The 14,300-nt window shown below is 41.2% G+C and overlaps 1 protein-coding gene across 1 annotated transcript in view; it reads right to left on the reverse strand.

The window, feature by feature from the left end:
- The window catches only part of LOC132148806 (ras-associating and dilute domain-containing protein-like), a 43,478-nt gene that overhangs the window by 18,917 nt on the left and 10,261 nt on the right, over window positions 1-14,300 (reverse strand). Inside the window, exons 7-10 of the mRNA XM_059557523.1 lie at window positions 13,216-13,391; window positions 12,916-13,028; window positions 1,774-1,993; window positions 1,284-1,456 (exon numbers count right to left, since the gene is read on the reverse strand). Of these exons, the coding sequence (XP_059413506.1) occupies window positions 1,284-1,456; window positions 1,774-1,993; window positions 12,916-13,028; window positions 13,216-13,391 (682 nt within the window). The remainder of the gene's footprint in view (window positions 1-1,283; window positions 1,457-1,773; window positions 1,994-12,915; window positions 13,029-13,215; window positions 13,392-14,300) is intronic.

Below are 14,300 nucleotides of genomic sequence, written 5' to 3' on the forward strand. Positions count from 1 at the left end.
AGTCTTAAAGGTCAAAGTTCACATACTGAGACCAAGAGCCGCGGCCACCAGCCGAACGAAATCAACCATCGTGAGCTACTTCACCAGACCTGTAAACCCCCCACGGCACAGGATGAGTTAGTTTGGGTGGCGACAGTCAACTTTGTACTGTCCTCTGTTATTGTGCCTTTGTTTTATGGTATGATAACCTAAGATAACTCTTTTAACTCTTTTCCTTATGGACTAAAGAGTAAACAATGCATTCCCCACTATCAATGGCTTCTTAAGGAAGTTAACAGGTTTAGGACCAGACAAACAGCTGGTTTGAGTTCTTCTATTTCCTGTTTGTCCAGTTACTAAAGTCTCTCCTGCTTGCTGCACAACGTCTTACATTGTGATTTGAAAAATGATTCAACTTTGATGACTGAGTTGAATAATACACATTATTTAGGATTATATGACCGAGTGTTCGCAGCTGAATCCATCGGCATGTTCTGACAAGCTCAACAGGGTTTTGTTGATGTGATGTACGGAAGAATGGCATGACTCAAGATGTAAATATGACCTTCGTCGTGAGATTGATGCTATCATGAGGTTTTATTGAATTCACCTGATAGCCCAGGCAATGCTGTTGGCTTATGAAACAGGTTTGCCTGGCGATTATTGAAACATCACAACATTTTTATAGTCATAGTAACTGTTTGATGACCAATGAAAGGGCTTTATCATGATTCCTATAACTGATACTCACACCTGTCCAATCAGCAGTCAAAAACAGGCTGTTCGTCAAAGGGAAACTGAACAGACATATTAAAATGTTATTAAAATGCTCTATCTATTAAAATAGATAGATAGATAGATAGATAGATAGATAGATAGATAGATAGATAGATAGATAGATAGATAGATAGATAGATAGATAGATAGATAGATAGATAGATAGATAGATAGATCTGATTTGAATCAATCAATCACTCAAACAATCAGTTCTTGTGATTGTACAAATATTGTTTGATTTACAAGCCTGGTTGATAAATCTGTTTATTACTGCACTGGATTTTTGTTCTGCTATGGAATTAAACTCTTTGTTTATTTATTAAACTTAATGTTGTTTGCATTTGTTATAGTTATTGGATTTTACATTTAAATTTTTTTTGGTGTCAGAACATTTTATTGTGTACGAGTGCATGAGCATGGCACTGGAATCTGTGAATGAAAGGCATATCTCTAGTACAATACATCTGTAAATCTCATGTGCACTCATCAGTGCATGTATTTGTGCAGCAGTTTAAAGGGTTTCTGACCTGCAGTAGGGTCTCTTTGGGAGTTGCGAGCAGGTTGACGGCAGAAGAGAGTCTCTGGAAGAAGTCAGCAGCCAAATCTCCCATACCAATGCTCTGAATCCAGTCCATCAACAAATCCAGATTGGCCCGGATCTGCACTCCTCTAGACCACTGGTAGAAGCCACCTCCAGACCCTTAAAATTGCAATTGTCAGAAGTCAAAAGCTCAATTCAAACTAAAACATTTTGTCATAGTTGTGTCCGGCTTCAGCAGACTATTGTCGCACAAACAGCTGTTCTATGCGGCCAGTGAATATTTACACCTAGGTAAAATTCTCACCCTTGTGAAAAACACCCGTCCCAATGGAGCAGCAATACCGCTCGAAACAGACGGTTCGACAAAGCAGTTCACACCACGCTCTCTTGCTTTATATGTTGTCTTAGCCATTGTGCTTTTGATGAAAACAGCTTGCACAACAAGTCCTCAGAGTGACTTCAGTGCATGTGCTCACCTCTCTCCATGAGCGTGTTGAAGAGCGAGGCGTTGGTGAAGAAGAACAGGTAGGTCAGCAGTTGAGATGTGATCTCGCTGTGCACCTGGAAAGTGTTGAGCAGGTGCAGTGCCTCCTTCAGGACGTCCAGGATTTGTCTGACTCCCGCAGGCATGCGCAGCTGACCGCTCTCAGAGAAAGGGTTACTATCCAGCAGCCCCGGCAGCACACCATACAGACTCTAACAGAGGAGACGGGTAAAAGAGTTGGCTTTCTGTGCTTACCAATCGCTTGAATGATGTATACTGTAGAGAATCTGATAATGTGAATGCTGCTAGCTTAAATACTTGCTAAAAAGTTGTCTAATAGCTTTAAGAGAAACTGTCTAACCTCTCCATATATGACACTTAACATACTGCAGTACATACACTTAAGGAGTCTTTATTTTGCAACATTCATGAATATATACATTTATTCATTACTAAATCATGACAATTATGCTGTATGTTTTTTTTTCAACATAGTCATATGAGGGGCCAAACAGGAAAAATAAGTACAGATACAAAAAAACACATATTTTTTAAATCTGAATATTTAACTGTTAATATGACTTTATAAATATGAAAAATCTTAACTTTCAAATACGAATATATAACAATAATTAATCATTTAAAATCTATATAAATAAAATAAAATAAATGTGAAAATATATCTATATATCTATATATACTTTTAAATTTAAAGGTATGTTAATAATAATAATAAATCTTGAATTATAAACATAAATCTCAAAATATGCCACTGTTCAAAAGTTTGGGGTCAGTATGATTTGTTTTTATTTATTTTTTTTTAAATAGATTGATACTGAAATTAATGAGACATTTTATAATTTTATTGTAAATAATTGCTGTTCTTTTGAAGCTTTTATTTAAACAAAAGAATATTATTCCAACATATATATATATATTATTTATATTTCCATAAAAATATTAAGAAGCACAACACAAATTACACAATACAATAATAAGAAATGTTATTTGAGCAGCAAATCAGCTTATTTCAATGAAGGATCATGTGACACTGAAGACTGGAATAATGACGCTGAGAATTCAGCTTTGCAGCACAGGAATAAATAACATTTTAAAATATATTAAAATAGAAAACAATTAATTTAAATTGTAATAATATTTCAAGTAAAATGCAGCCTTGGTACGAATTTAAAAAATCTTACCACTCCAACCTTTAATGTGGTAGTGTATATGTATTGTGATGAATAGAAATAAATGATGGGAATTTAGGGGTAATTAATGTACACGCCCCCCTTCATCGCAATGAATGAGTGTTGCGTAATTAAATGAGTGTATACAGCTGATGTGGGAGGAGATGAGGATTATTTAAGGACGTTTTGAGTGCTGCTCGAGAGAGAGAGGCGGGGAGCTCTCACTTGTGGGGACACGCTAGACGGCCGCTCGGGATAATTAGTGTCTCCGGCGGTGAAGACAGACAGTTAGTGGGGGGTAAATGTGTCAGATAGTTAGGGAACGACTGCCGGCTAGGAGAGCTCCTGATCGATGCACCCATAAACTGTACACTACAGAGAGACTGGAGAGACTGGAGAGACTGCTTGTGTCTGCCGAGACTGCTTGACTTGTGTCTGTCGAGTGACGCAAACGTGGAAGGGGATTTTCTGTGTCTCCTCCTCGTCGGACGTTGAGCTCGTCTGCTTGTGGACCAATACACTGAAAAAGGGGGGTAACGTGTTTTTATGTGATGGTGTCATGTTTTAACAGTTAATAAAGAATTGTGTGTTACTGACATCCGAGTGTGCTGATCTCTGCCCCCTGAATTCCGTGCGGTTGTTACACTGGTGGCAGCGGTGGGATTTAATCCCTAACGATAATAAAACAACCGGACGATGGAGGGCGGAGATGAGCACCGGGGTGTTTCAGTGGCTACCCCATCTACCTCAGCAGCTGTTACTGCATCTTCGTCTGTAGCCACAGCGCCATCATCAAACCTGTCTGTGGCACGTCCGGTATTTATGCCGGAGACCTTTACCGGCACGGGTCGGGAATGGTCTGATTGGAAAGAACAGTTTGAGATGGCAGCTGTGGTGAATAATTGGAATGACGGAATGAAATTGAAATTTATGGCACTTTTATTATCAGGGCGCGCTCGAGATATTTACAGTGGTCTCTCGTTAGAGGCCAAGCGCAGCTATGTTTTATTGAAAGACGCTTTAGGTAAATGTTTTGAACCATGTGAAACCGCAGAATGGAATCGTGTTAGTTTCTCGTCTCGCAAGCGCATGCCGAATGAAACTTTACGTGAGTTTGGTAATGCGCTGCGGAGATTGGTGACTAAGGCATATTCTTCAGTAGGTGCAGATACACAGGATTTATTGGCTAGAGATCATTTTATTGCACATGTGGGAAATGTGGAGACTCGTATTCGATTGCGCAGTATTAAACCTGTCACTCTAGAAAAAGCAATTAATATTGCAAGCGAATTCGAACTTATTCAGGGGTTAGAACAATGTACGATTACCCCTGATGCTCGAGTGCGTGGTTTACATATTTCTGCGGCAGAAAGTAAAGTAGATGCACTGACGGAGGTGGTGGATGCGCTTCGTAATGAAGTTCAGACGTTGCAAAAATCTGTACAACAACTTTGTGAGACAGTTCCCACATTATTAAGAAATAACATTGTTGAATCGTCAACTATAAGTGGGGTCGGAAAAAGGCAGGTGCAACCTTTAGGGGGTGGTTGCTGGGAATGTGGATGTAATCGGCATATTAGGAGAGACTGCCCTTATGTGCAGGGAAACGGGAGGGGGCAGGCATCATAGGCCGAATGTCTGCCCCAATACAGGATAATTTTTTTCAGTTGGCCTCATTGGTCCAAGGCAATCCTGGGATTTACCTTGCTGCAAAATTAGGTGGGTGTGACGTCAAACTTTTGGTTGATACAGGCGCCCAAGTCTCAATAATACCGAAACACAGGTGGCTTACTATTACGAATGGCGGGGCTCACCTTGAACATCATGAGGGCGTGGTTAGAGTGGCTAATGGGGGGAGGATGCCGATTTTGGGTCGTTGGCAAACGGTATGCCAATTTGACTGCCTAACTGTCATTACAGAGTTTCTTGTGGCAGATTTGGAGCCGCAGGAAATTCTGCTTGGCTCTGACTTTTTGCTAAAATATGGCGCTATTATTAATCTCGATCAAAAGAGCTGTCGATTGATGGGAAAACAGATTCCCCTTTTGTTTGGCAATAATAATGGTATGCAGCCCTGTGATGTGATTGTGCACGTTGATACACCGGTTCCACCTCGTAGTGAAGTTTTGATTACAGGGGCGGTGGAGGGGGCGTCTGATAGTTTACAGGGCATGTTAGAACCTTCTTCCTCCCTTTATAACCATTGTGATCTTTTGGTGGCAAGGGTAGTGTGTAGGGTGGAACAAGGTATTTTGCCCGTTCGTGTAATTAATGTCACTGATGACACTCATATTTTAAAGCGTGGAATGAAAGTGGGTAAGTTATTTTTTGATGTTGTGGTAGAGGGAGAAGACGGGGTTATGGATAATAAGCCCACATTTTCTGTGGACACGCTTATAGATCGACTGAATTTACACGAAAAGGGCTTTGGAGAGGCTGAAACGCGTGCAGTGCGTGAGTTATTGTGCAAAAATGTATCCGTTTTTAGTTTAAATGATGCAGATTTAGGGCGGACACAATTAATAACGCATCAGATCGAGACGGGGGATGCCAAACCTATTAAATTACACCCGCGTCGTGTTCCCCTTCATCTGCAAGATGAAGTGACTGAGCATATTAGGGATATGCAGGTAAACGGAATTGTACAGCCGTCGTGTAGTCCGTGGGGGGCACCTGTGGTTCCGGTACGAAAGAAAGACGGGACCCTTCGATTTTGCGTTGACTATAGGCGGTTGAATGATGTAACGCGGAAAGATGCGTATCCCCTACCGCGTATTGATGATGCACTGGATAGCCTTGCCCATGCCCAGTGGTTTTCTACTCTTGACCTGGCCAGTGGATACTGGCAGGTCGAGGTAGACCCTAGAGATAAACATAAGACCGCGTTTATAACACGACAGGGGCTATTTGAATTTAATGTTTTGAGCTTCGGGTTGTGCAACGCACCGAGCACATTCCAGCGTCTTATGGATTTGGTGTTGGCAGATTTACAGTGGACCACTTGCCTTGTTTATCTAGACGACATTATTGTTTTTGGGAGAACATTCGGGGAACATCTACAACGGCTGGATGAGGTCCTCGGTAAATTACGCCGCGCAAACCTGAAGGTTAAGCCATCTAAATGTACATTGTTTGCTACCCAGGTCCGTTATTTGGGGCACGTTATAGCGGCTGAGGGAATACGAGCAGATCCAGTTAAAATAGATGCGGTGAGACAATGGCCTGTACCAAAGAATCAAACTGAAGTTCGAAGTTTTGTGGGGCTGGCATCTTACTATCGGCGATTTATTGAAGGGTTCGCTGAGATTGCGCGACCATTACATCGCCTCACTGAGAAAGGTCGGAAATTTAAATGGGATGGGGAGTGCCAGCGGGCGTTTTTACAGCTTAAAACAGCCCTTGTGACAACTCCAGTGCTTGCGTATCCTGACCCGCACAAGGCATTCATTTTAGACACTGATGCGAGTGATATGGGCATCGGTGCTGTGTTGTCACAAGAGGTGGATGGCTTGGAGCGGGTTGTGGCGTATGCTAGTCGAGCTTTAACAAAACAGGAACGCAGGTATGCCACCACGAAAAAGGAGTTGCTTAGTTTAGTATTATTTACTAAATATTTCAAGCATTATTTGCTTGGGAAGGAATTTATATTGCGTACTGACCATAGCTCCTTAAGGTGGCTTCATAATTTTCAGGGGCTGGAAGGACAGCTGGCTAGATGGGTTGAACAGTTGGCCAGTTTTCAATATAAAATTGTGCACCGCCCAGGGAAAAAGCATGTTAATGCTGATGCGCTTTCACGCTTGCCCTCATTTGGTGCCAAGTGTGAAGATTTTTCAGATTCATGTCTGGAGGTTAGTGCTTCTGTTTGTGCTGTATGTGAAACGGCTCCTTCGGGGGAAATTAAGGATGATATGGTGGGGGCGCAGAAGAAGGATGCCGTTTTACAGATTGTAGAACAGTTGCTGTCACGGGGGGAGGAGGGGCGTGTGGAAGCACAGATACGAGAAGAAGTCAGAGCGTTTTTGCCCGTGTGGGAGCAGCTGGAGTTTGAGCGAGGGCGGTTAGTGCGTAAACCGCCCCTTAATACAGATGCTGCATTAAAAATTCAGGTGGTCCTTCCGAAGGTGATGGTTCCAGAGGTTTTGAAAATGTTGCATAATTCTGCTACGGGGGTGGTCATTTAGGTGTACAAAAATTGCAGGCGAAGGTGAAAGATCGGTTCTATTGGCCTGGGTGGTTTGGGGATGTAAAGAAGTGGTGTAGGGAATGTACGGAGTGTGCATCTCGTAAATCTTCAGCACTGAGTGCTCGTGCCCCTTTGCAAACTTCTTTTGTTTCTCGGCCCTTTGAACGGGTAGCGGTAGATATCTTGGGCCCTTTGCCCTTAACTGGAGAGAAGAATAAGTATATCCTGGTAATCGGGGATTATTTTTCAAAGTGGACAGAAGCTTTTGCGCTTCCAAATCAAGAAGCAGTGTCCATAGCTGAAGTTTTGGTGCAGGAGTGGGTGTGTAGATTTGGGGTCCCACGCAGTATTCACTCGGATCAGGGTAGAAACTTTGAATCAAAGTTATTTACAGAGCTGTGTGGCTTGCTGCAGATGCATAAAACAAGAACTACAGCTTATCATCCGCAGTCGAACGGCATGGTGGAGCGTTTTAACCGTACCTTACTGTCCATGCTGTCTTTGTTTGTGGATAGTAACCAGCAGAACTGGGACACGCTTCTGCCTTACGTTATGATGGCTTATAGGAGCAGTACACATGCTACTACAGGGTTTTCGCCATATAAGGTTCTGTTTGGGCGGGAGATTGTTTTGCCTGTGGATGTTGTGTTGGGAGTGGGGGAGACGGAACGTTTTGATTCGGCAAATGATTATGTGGAGAAAGTAGCTGAAAGCTTGTCTACGGTAGTAGAGGCTGTGAAAGCACATCAACTAAAAGCATCAGGGAGGCAGAAACGATATTTTGATATAAAGGTTTCCCATCAGTTTTATACAGAAGGGGAATGGGTGTGGGTGAAAAATAGGGTGCGTAAGCGTGGGCTGTGTCCGAAGTTACAAAGGCATTTTGTGGGGCCGTTTGTTGTCATTGAGCGGGTTACAGATGTCTTGTATCGAATAGCGCCAAAAGAAAAAGGGCTTGAGCGAGTTGTGCATGTTAATCGTCTTAAGCCATATGTTTCTAATGTATTTGCAGGAAGGCCGGAATTGCAGAGTGCTGGGGGGGATCGGATGTCGGTTGGGGAAAGGAGTATGCTGCATCCTGACCCCGCGCTACTGGCTGATTCCGCACCGTATCCTGACCCTGCACCACTGGCTGATTCTGTACAGCATCCTGACCCTGCACCACTGGCTGATTCTGTACCGCATCCTGACCCTGCACCACTGGCTGATTCTGTACCGCATCCTGACCCTGCACCACTGGCTGATTCTGCACCGCATCCTGACCCTGCACCACTGGCTGATTCTGCACCGCATCTGGACCCTGCACTACTAGCTGATTCTGCACCGCCTTTTGATTCTGCACTACTTCCTGACTCTGCTCTGCATCCTGATCTTGTGTCGGATGCTGTGATGCCTTCTGTTTCCAACCTGTTGCCTGCAGCCCTTTCTGGTGACAGCTCTGGTGTGGCTGTGCCTAGTGGACCTGTAGCCCGTGAGTCCTGGTCTGGGACAAATAACGGAATTGCTGAGGGACGTTTGTCGCGGCCCAGGAGGGTACCGGCCCGGTTGTTGGACTACGAATTATCTGTTTGACTCGAGGACGAGTCTTTTTCGCTTGGGAGGGGGGTAGTGTGATGAATAGAAATAAATGATGGGAATTTAGGGGTAATTAATGTACACGCCCCCCTTCATCGCAATGAATGAGTGTTGCGTAATTAAATGAGTGTATACAGGTGATGTGGGAGGAGATGAGGATTATTTAAGGACGTTTTGAGTGCTGCTCGAGAGAGAGAGGCGGGGAGCTCTCACTTGTGGGGACACACTAGACGGCCGCTCGGGATAATTATTGTCTCCGGCGGTGAAGACAGACAGTTAGTGGGGGGTAAATGTGTCAGATAGTTAGGGAACGACTGCCGGCTAGGAGAGCTCCTGATCGATGCACCCATAAACTGTACACTACAGAGAGACTGGAGAGACTGCTTGTGTCTGCCGAGACTGCTTGACTTGTGTCTGTCGAGTGACGCAAACGTGGAAGGGGATTTTCTGTGTCTCCTCCTCGTCGGACGTTGAGCTCGTCTGCTTGTGGACCAATACACTGAAAAAGGGGGGTAACGTGTTTTTATGTGATGGTGTCATGTTTTAACAGTTAATAAAGAATTGTGTGTTACTGACATCCGAGTGTGCTGATCTCTGCCCCCTGAATTCCGTGCGGTTGTTACAGTATCAATATCAGAATATATATTTACATTTATAAATTCTGAATGTATAGCTGAACACATAATCTGTAACTCTAAAAATCTGTAAATTCTGAATGTATAAATGTAACTGTAATGTAACTCTATAATGTAACAGCACAGAGCAAGACAGGTCACATTATTTGAGCTTTCAGTACAGAGGACGTAGCCAGGAGCTATTCCTGAACGTTGCGTCTGAGCCGACAGGAAGTACGGCACAGGCTGACTTCCCCTCAGCGGGGTGATATGTGTCTGTGACTGGACTCTGGAGATTGTCTCTGCCCTGACTGCCCATTGTTACAGCACCAGAGAGAGTCCTGAGAATCATTCAGATAAGACTAAGCCAGCAGATGCATCTCACATCCACACTCACTTTTCCTACTGCTGCCCCTCAGGAACAGATAAAGGATTCTGTCAACAAATGAGACCAAGCAGATAAACTGTGCCAGACGGGAACTCAGGCAAGGCTGAGAGCATAGCAGGAACATATTTTATCACAGAGTTATATAAAAAAAAATATACAAAACCCTGAAATTATGGAAAGAGAAAAGTTCTGGCAAGAGATTATGACCATCCACTGTAAATGAAACATCCGATTTCAAACTTTCAAACATTTGTAAATTATCAATATTAAACAATATTGCAAGCCTATAGTATACTAGAACTCTTATTTTGAAATGGATAGGCTCTACTTTTTAAGTCTCTGCTATGTTGACTGATCATTTAAACAGAAGTGAGTGATAGAAACATATATTTGATTATGATTACCTTAAAATATTCACACCATAAAGTAAACATTGCCATAATTCATCAACAGTGGATCATAAACAATTGGCATAAATGTGCATGTTTTGTGTGTGTGTTGATTGCATAGGCACGGGAAGTGGGGGTGCTGAGGGTGCTGCGTCTATTTTACACAAAAAAGTGCAAATACCTGGTATTGTTAGCGGATTGTGATTGTGCTAGTCAACAGCAGCTGCCAATTGTCACATTCAGGGGTGTGGATGGTAAAGCATGTGTCATTCTATTCCTTTTGATGCGATAGATATGGGTTTGAATCTGCATTTTGGCAAACTTTTTTCTCCCTTTTCAAATTTCAAATCACATCAGAAAAGCATTTATTTTTAATACAATTGAAGAAAATCAACAAAAAGTTGAAAATAAATCTTCGGGTAGGGTTAGGGTAGATGTAGGGAGGGCTTTTTACCCAATAAGGTGGCATTCATTTCATAATTTGAATTAAAACTTAGTCAATTTACACTCAACTCATATTGGTTTATAATGTATTACAATGCTGAGGTGAATATAATTGCAACTATTTGCAATAAGTAATTAGCAAAATATCCTACTATTTTCAATCATTAGGGTTAGGGTCCCCTCTAACGATTGAAAGACTTTACTAAATATTTGTTAATTAATAATGTTTTCGACCCAAAAGTAAATATGTATATAATGTATTTATTGTAATATATTTTTCTGTTATTTATTGTAAGTAAATTAATAAATAAAATCAGACTTACTAATAGGCTTTCTCAATCTTATTCGCGTAAGAAGTTGGCATGTAACGAATCTGCATTTTGGCGCATAATAGCCTATGCTTGCTTGTTGCATGCTGTTGCATGACATGAATGGATTTTTTATTTATTTACAACATACAACAACTGCAGAGGAATCTGAACCTAACCAAAATAAAGACAGATGAAACTAGATGCCCAACTCCAGACCCCGACAGCATCATAAAGTTGATCCATTAGACGCTCTCATAGCAGCTCAGTGTTTTACATTTAAGTCAGGAAAAGGACCATTTACATCCAAATGTAATTGAATGCACACAGAACACAACCTAAAAATATGTTTCTGAATATAAACTGCTTAATCTGCCATTTTCAGTAAGATTTAACGTTACTAAATATGTTTGTGTGCCTGTGCATTTAACTTGAATAATGTCCAAAAGATATCTGTTTTAAAGCAGTGGGTAATTCACTCATTGATTTGCTTAAAATCTAATTTGAAATTCTGTTAGCAAACATGTTTATGGTGAATTCTATTTAATGTGTTTAATGCTAGTGCAGCAGAAATAGACAACACAGCCTTTACAATTAATTTGCATGCAATGTATCTGGTTGCCATGACCAAATCTGACTGGCTTGGTTTTCCACCCCCCCCCCCCCCCAAGCTCAAAATGTCAAGCTACGCATGTGTGTATAAATAGAAATGTGCTATTTATTTGCAGTGTAAATAGCATATCACAAAAAAATGCTATTAAGCCAACCCCCCAATCAACATGGGGACATTTTTTTAACCCTCACTCAAAATTGCCAATCGCATGGATTCCTATTGAAATGACTGAATTTTGTCCATGAAAATTCTTTAAACATGGGTAAAAGTGACCGCACCTCAACACAACTCTTAAAAAACACACACATTGCCAATTTGTCAGGGCACAGCAAAGGTTAATGCAGCCGAAACAAGTGATTCATACTCTTTGCACTTCAGCCATATGATGTCATAGTCATGACATCATAGCATTCATTATCATGACTAAGCGATGCCTGGATTCCAGCATTCACAACAAATGATATACAACCGAAATATCTAAATGCTACAATGAAATCTGTTTTAATAGAAACGATGATCCTTATGCTGATAACTGATCCGTATGCTCTTTTAACAGGAAAATACAATTTCCTGTTCACAAAATCCAATCACCTCACAAAGCTTGCAACTTCAAAGAGATGTACATGCTAAAGATCCAGAAACTAAACTCCATGCAACTGTAATCTCCCTGAAAGACTTTCTGAATGCTTTAACTGGACACTCCTCTCCCTTTCTGGCGACGAGAACAGAATATTTCCTGCTCAGGAAACAGATGAACTCTGAGTCCACATGTGGAGGTCCACAGCTGCTTCCCCATGAGGCAGAGGATGGGTAACTACGGCCTTCCTGTCTACTTAAACCCTGATATCCCAGTTGTTTTATAGGGCAGGACTTGAAATATGAGAATTGAGAACCGTGAAAGAATTGACAATGGACAGAAAATGACAATTTCAGTCTGAAGTTGTCTTAAAGACATTTATCAAGTACAACAACAGACAAATCCAGCAAGAAAATAAATGTTGTCGACATCGTGTTCCAAAACATTCCACGCTCATCTGAGAGAGGCAGGGATTTGTCATTAACTTGAGCCTTGAGAAAATACACTGTTAATGTGTTTGTTTTTGATTCTTTGGGAGGAGAGGACAAGTTATCTCGCTCATCAATAGCTATGGCCAAACCCTATGTCTCCACTGCCTTGTTATGACTTTATTTTGGCTTACAGATTGGAAGCACAGAAAGGTGTTTACATGGTTATGTCCTGTTTCACATATTTTACATCCTTTAGGACTATGAGGAACATATTTAATGTAATATAAACACTACCTACCAAGGCCAATTACTAAAAGATTATACTTTTAGTAGTAATATACTTAATATATTATGTTTTAACACAAAAAATTTAAATAAGTTTATCAATAAATTAACATAATGGTCTGTAATGTGCTTACTTTAGTGAGATAGTAGACACACTGCTGGAAGGTGAACATGATAACTTCCTCTAGTACTGTCATGGCCTCCTCGCTGGCAGCACATGTGGACTGGATCTGACAATCCATTGATTCTGAGCAGATGAAAACATGATATTATTGTACATTCTATGAAGATCTCACATACCAGCATTCTTTTGTTCTGAAACCAAAAGCTGAAATAAACAAATAACTAAAGCAATGAACCAAAGAGGCTATGTGTCACAGTGATCTAACACATATTTAGTGTAATTTAGGACAACACAGAGGGAAGGCTGATACCTTTGTCCATTTCCTGACTGTCCTGCTGTCTCCACGTTAAGAGAAGGGCGACCTCATGATGGATGAAGTGCAGCAGCTCAATGGAGTTGGACATCCACAGCACCAGCGGCTGCAGGCCTGAGATCAGATCGTGGATGTTCAATACATGCTGCTCTGCTGACATATCACTGGTGCTTCTGCAGCATAGAGAGCACAATGTTCATGTTATCTAAAAATAGAATTGTGTAAGTTTATTTATCCATCCATCCATCACTTTGTCTGCCTATCCAACAAACCAGGCATCCATTCTTCATCAGACCTACCAACCATTGATTCTCCAAACCAAATAACCATCTGTCCAGCTATTTATCTTTTTGTTCAAACAAACAAACAAACAAACAACCATCCATCTAACTAACCAATTTTCCTTATCTCTAAACTACCATCCATTGACCTGTCTAACCAATCAACCATTGACATTCATTCCTTGATCTGTCTGAATAACTAACCAACCATCTATACATAGAAAATATCTGTACATCCAACCAACCAGACAACTGTCTATAAACACCTGTCTATAAGCTTGTCCAACCATACATCTATCCATGTGTCTAACCAACCATACTACATTTTGCCTGCCAGTCTAAATCTGCCGAAATAACCAATCAACCAACAATCTATTCAGATATATATCCATCAACATTTCTGTCCACCCAACCAACTAACCAATCATCTATTTAACTAGCCATCCATCCATCATCCTGTCTGTATACATGTCTGTCCAACCAACAATCCAATCACCATTTCTTCATACAGCCATTTATGTATCTGATCCAAAAATCCATCTATTAATTTACCTGTCTAACCAAAAAAACAACCAATTTACCATTGAACTAAACAATCATCCCTTGATCTGACTAACCAAGATCCGTCAAATTTATACATTCATCCAACAAACTAAACAACCATCTATCTATAATATAGAACAACTATCTATAAGGTTGTCCAAACAAACAAACCACATATCTCTCCATTTGTTTAACAAACCGCTGATCTACCTTTAGTCTTTAAGTCTAAATATCTATCCAAACAACCAACCAACCAAC

The sequence above is a fragment of the Carassius carassius genome, chromosome 9, assembly GCF_963082965.1.
Source record: "Carassius carassius chromosome 9, fCarCar2.1, whole genome shotgun sequence".
Taxonomy (NCBI): Eukaryota; Metazoa; Chordata; class Actinopteri; order Cypriniformes; family Cyprinidae; genus Carassius; species Carassius carassius.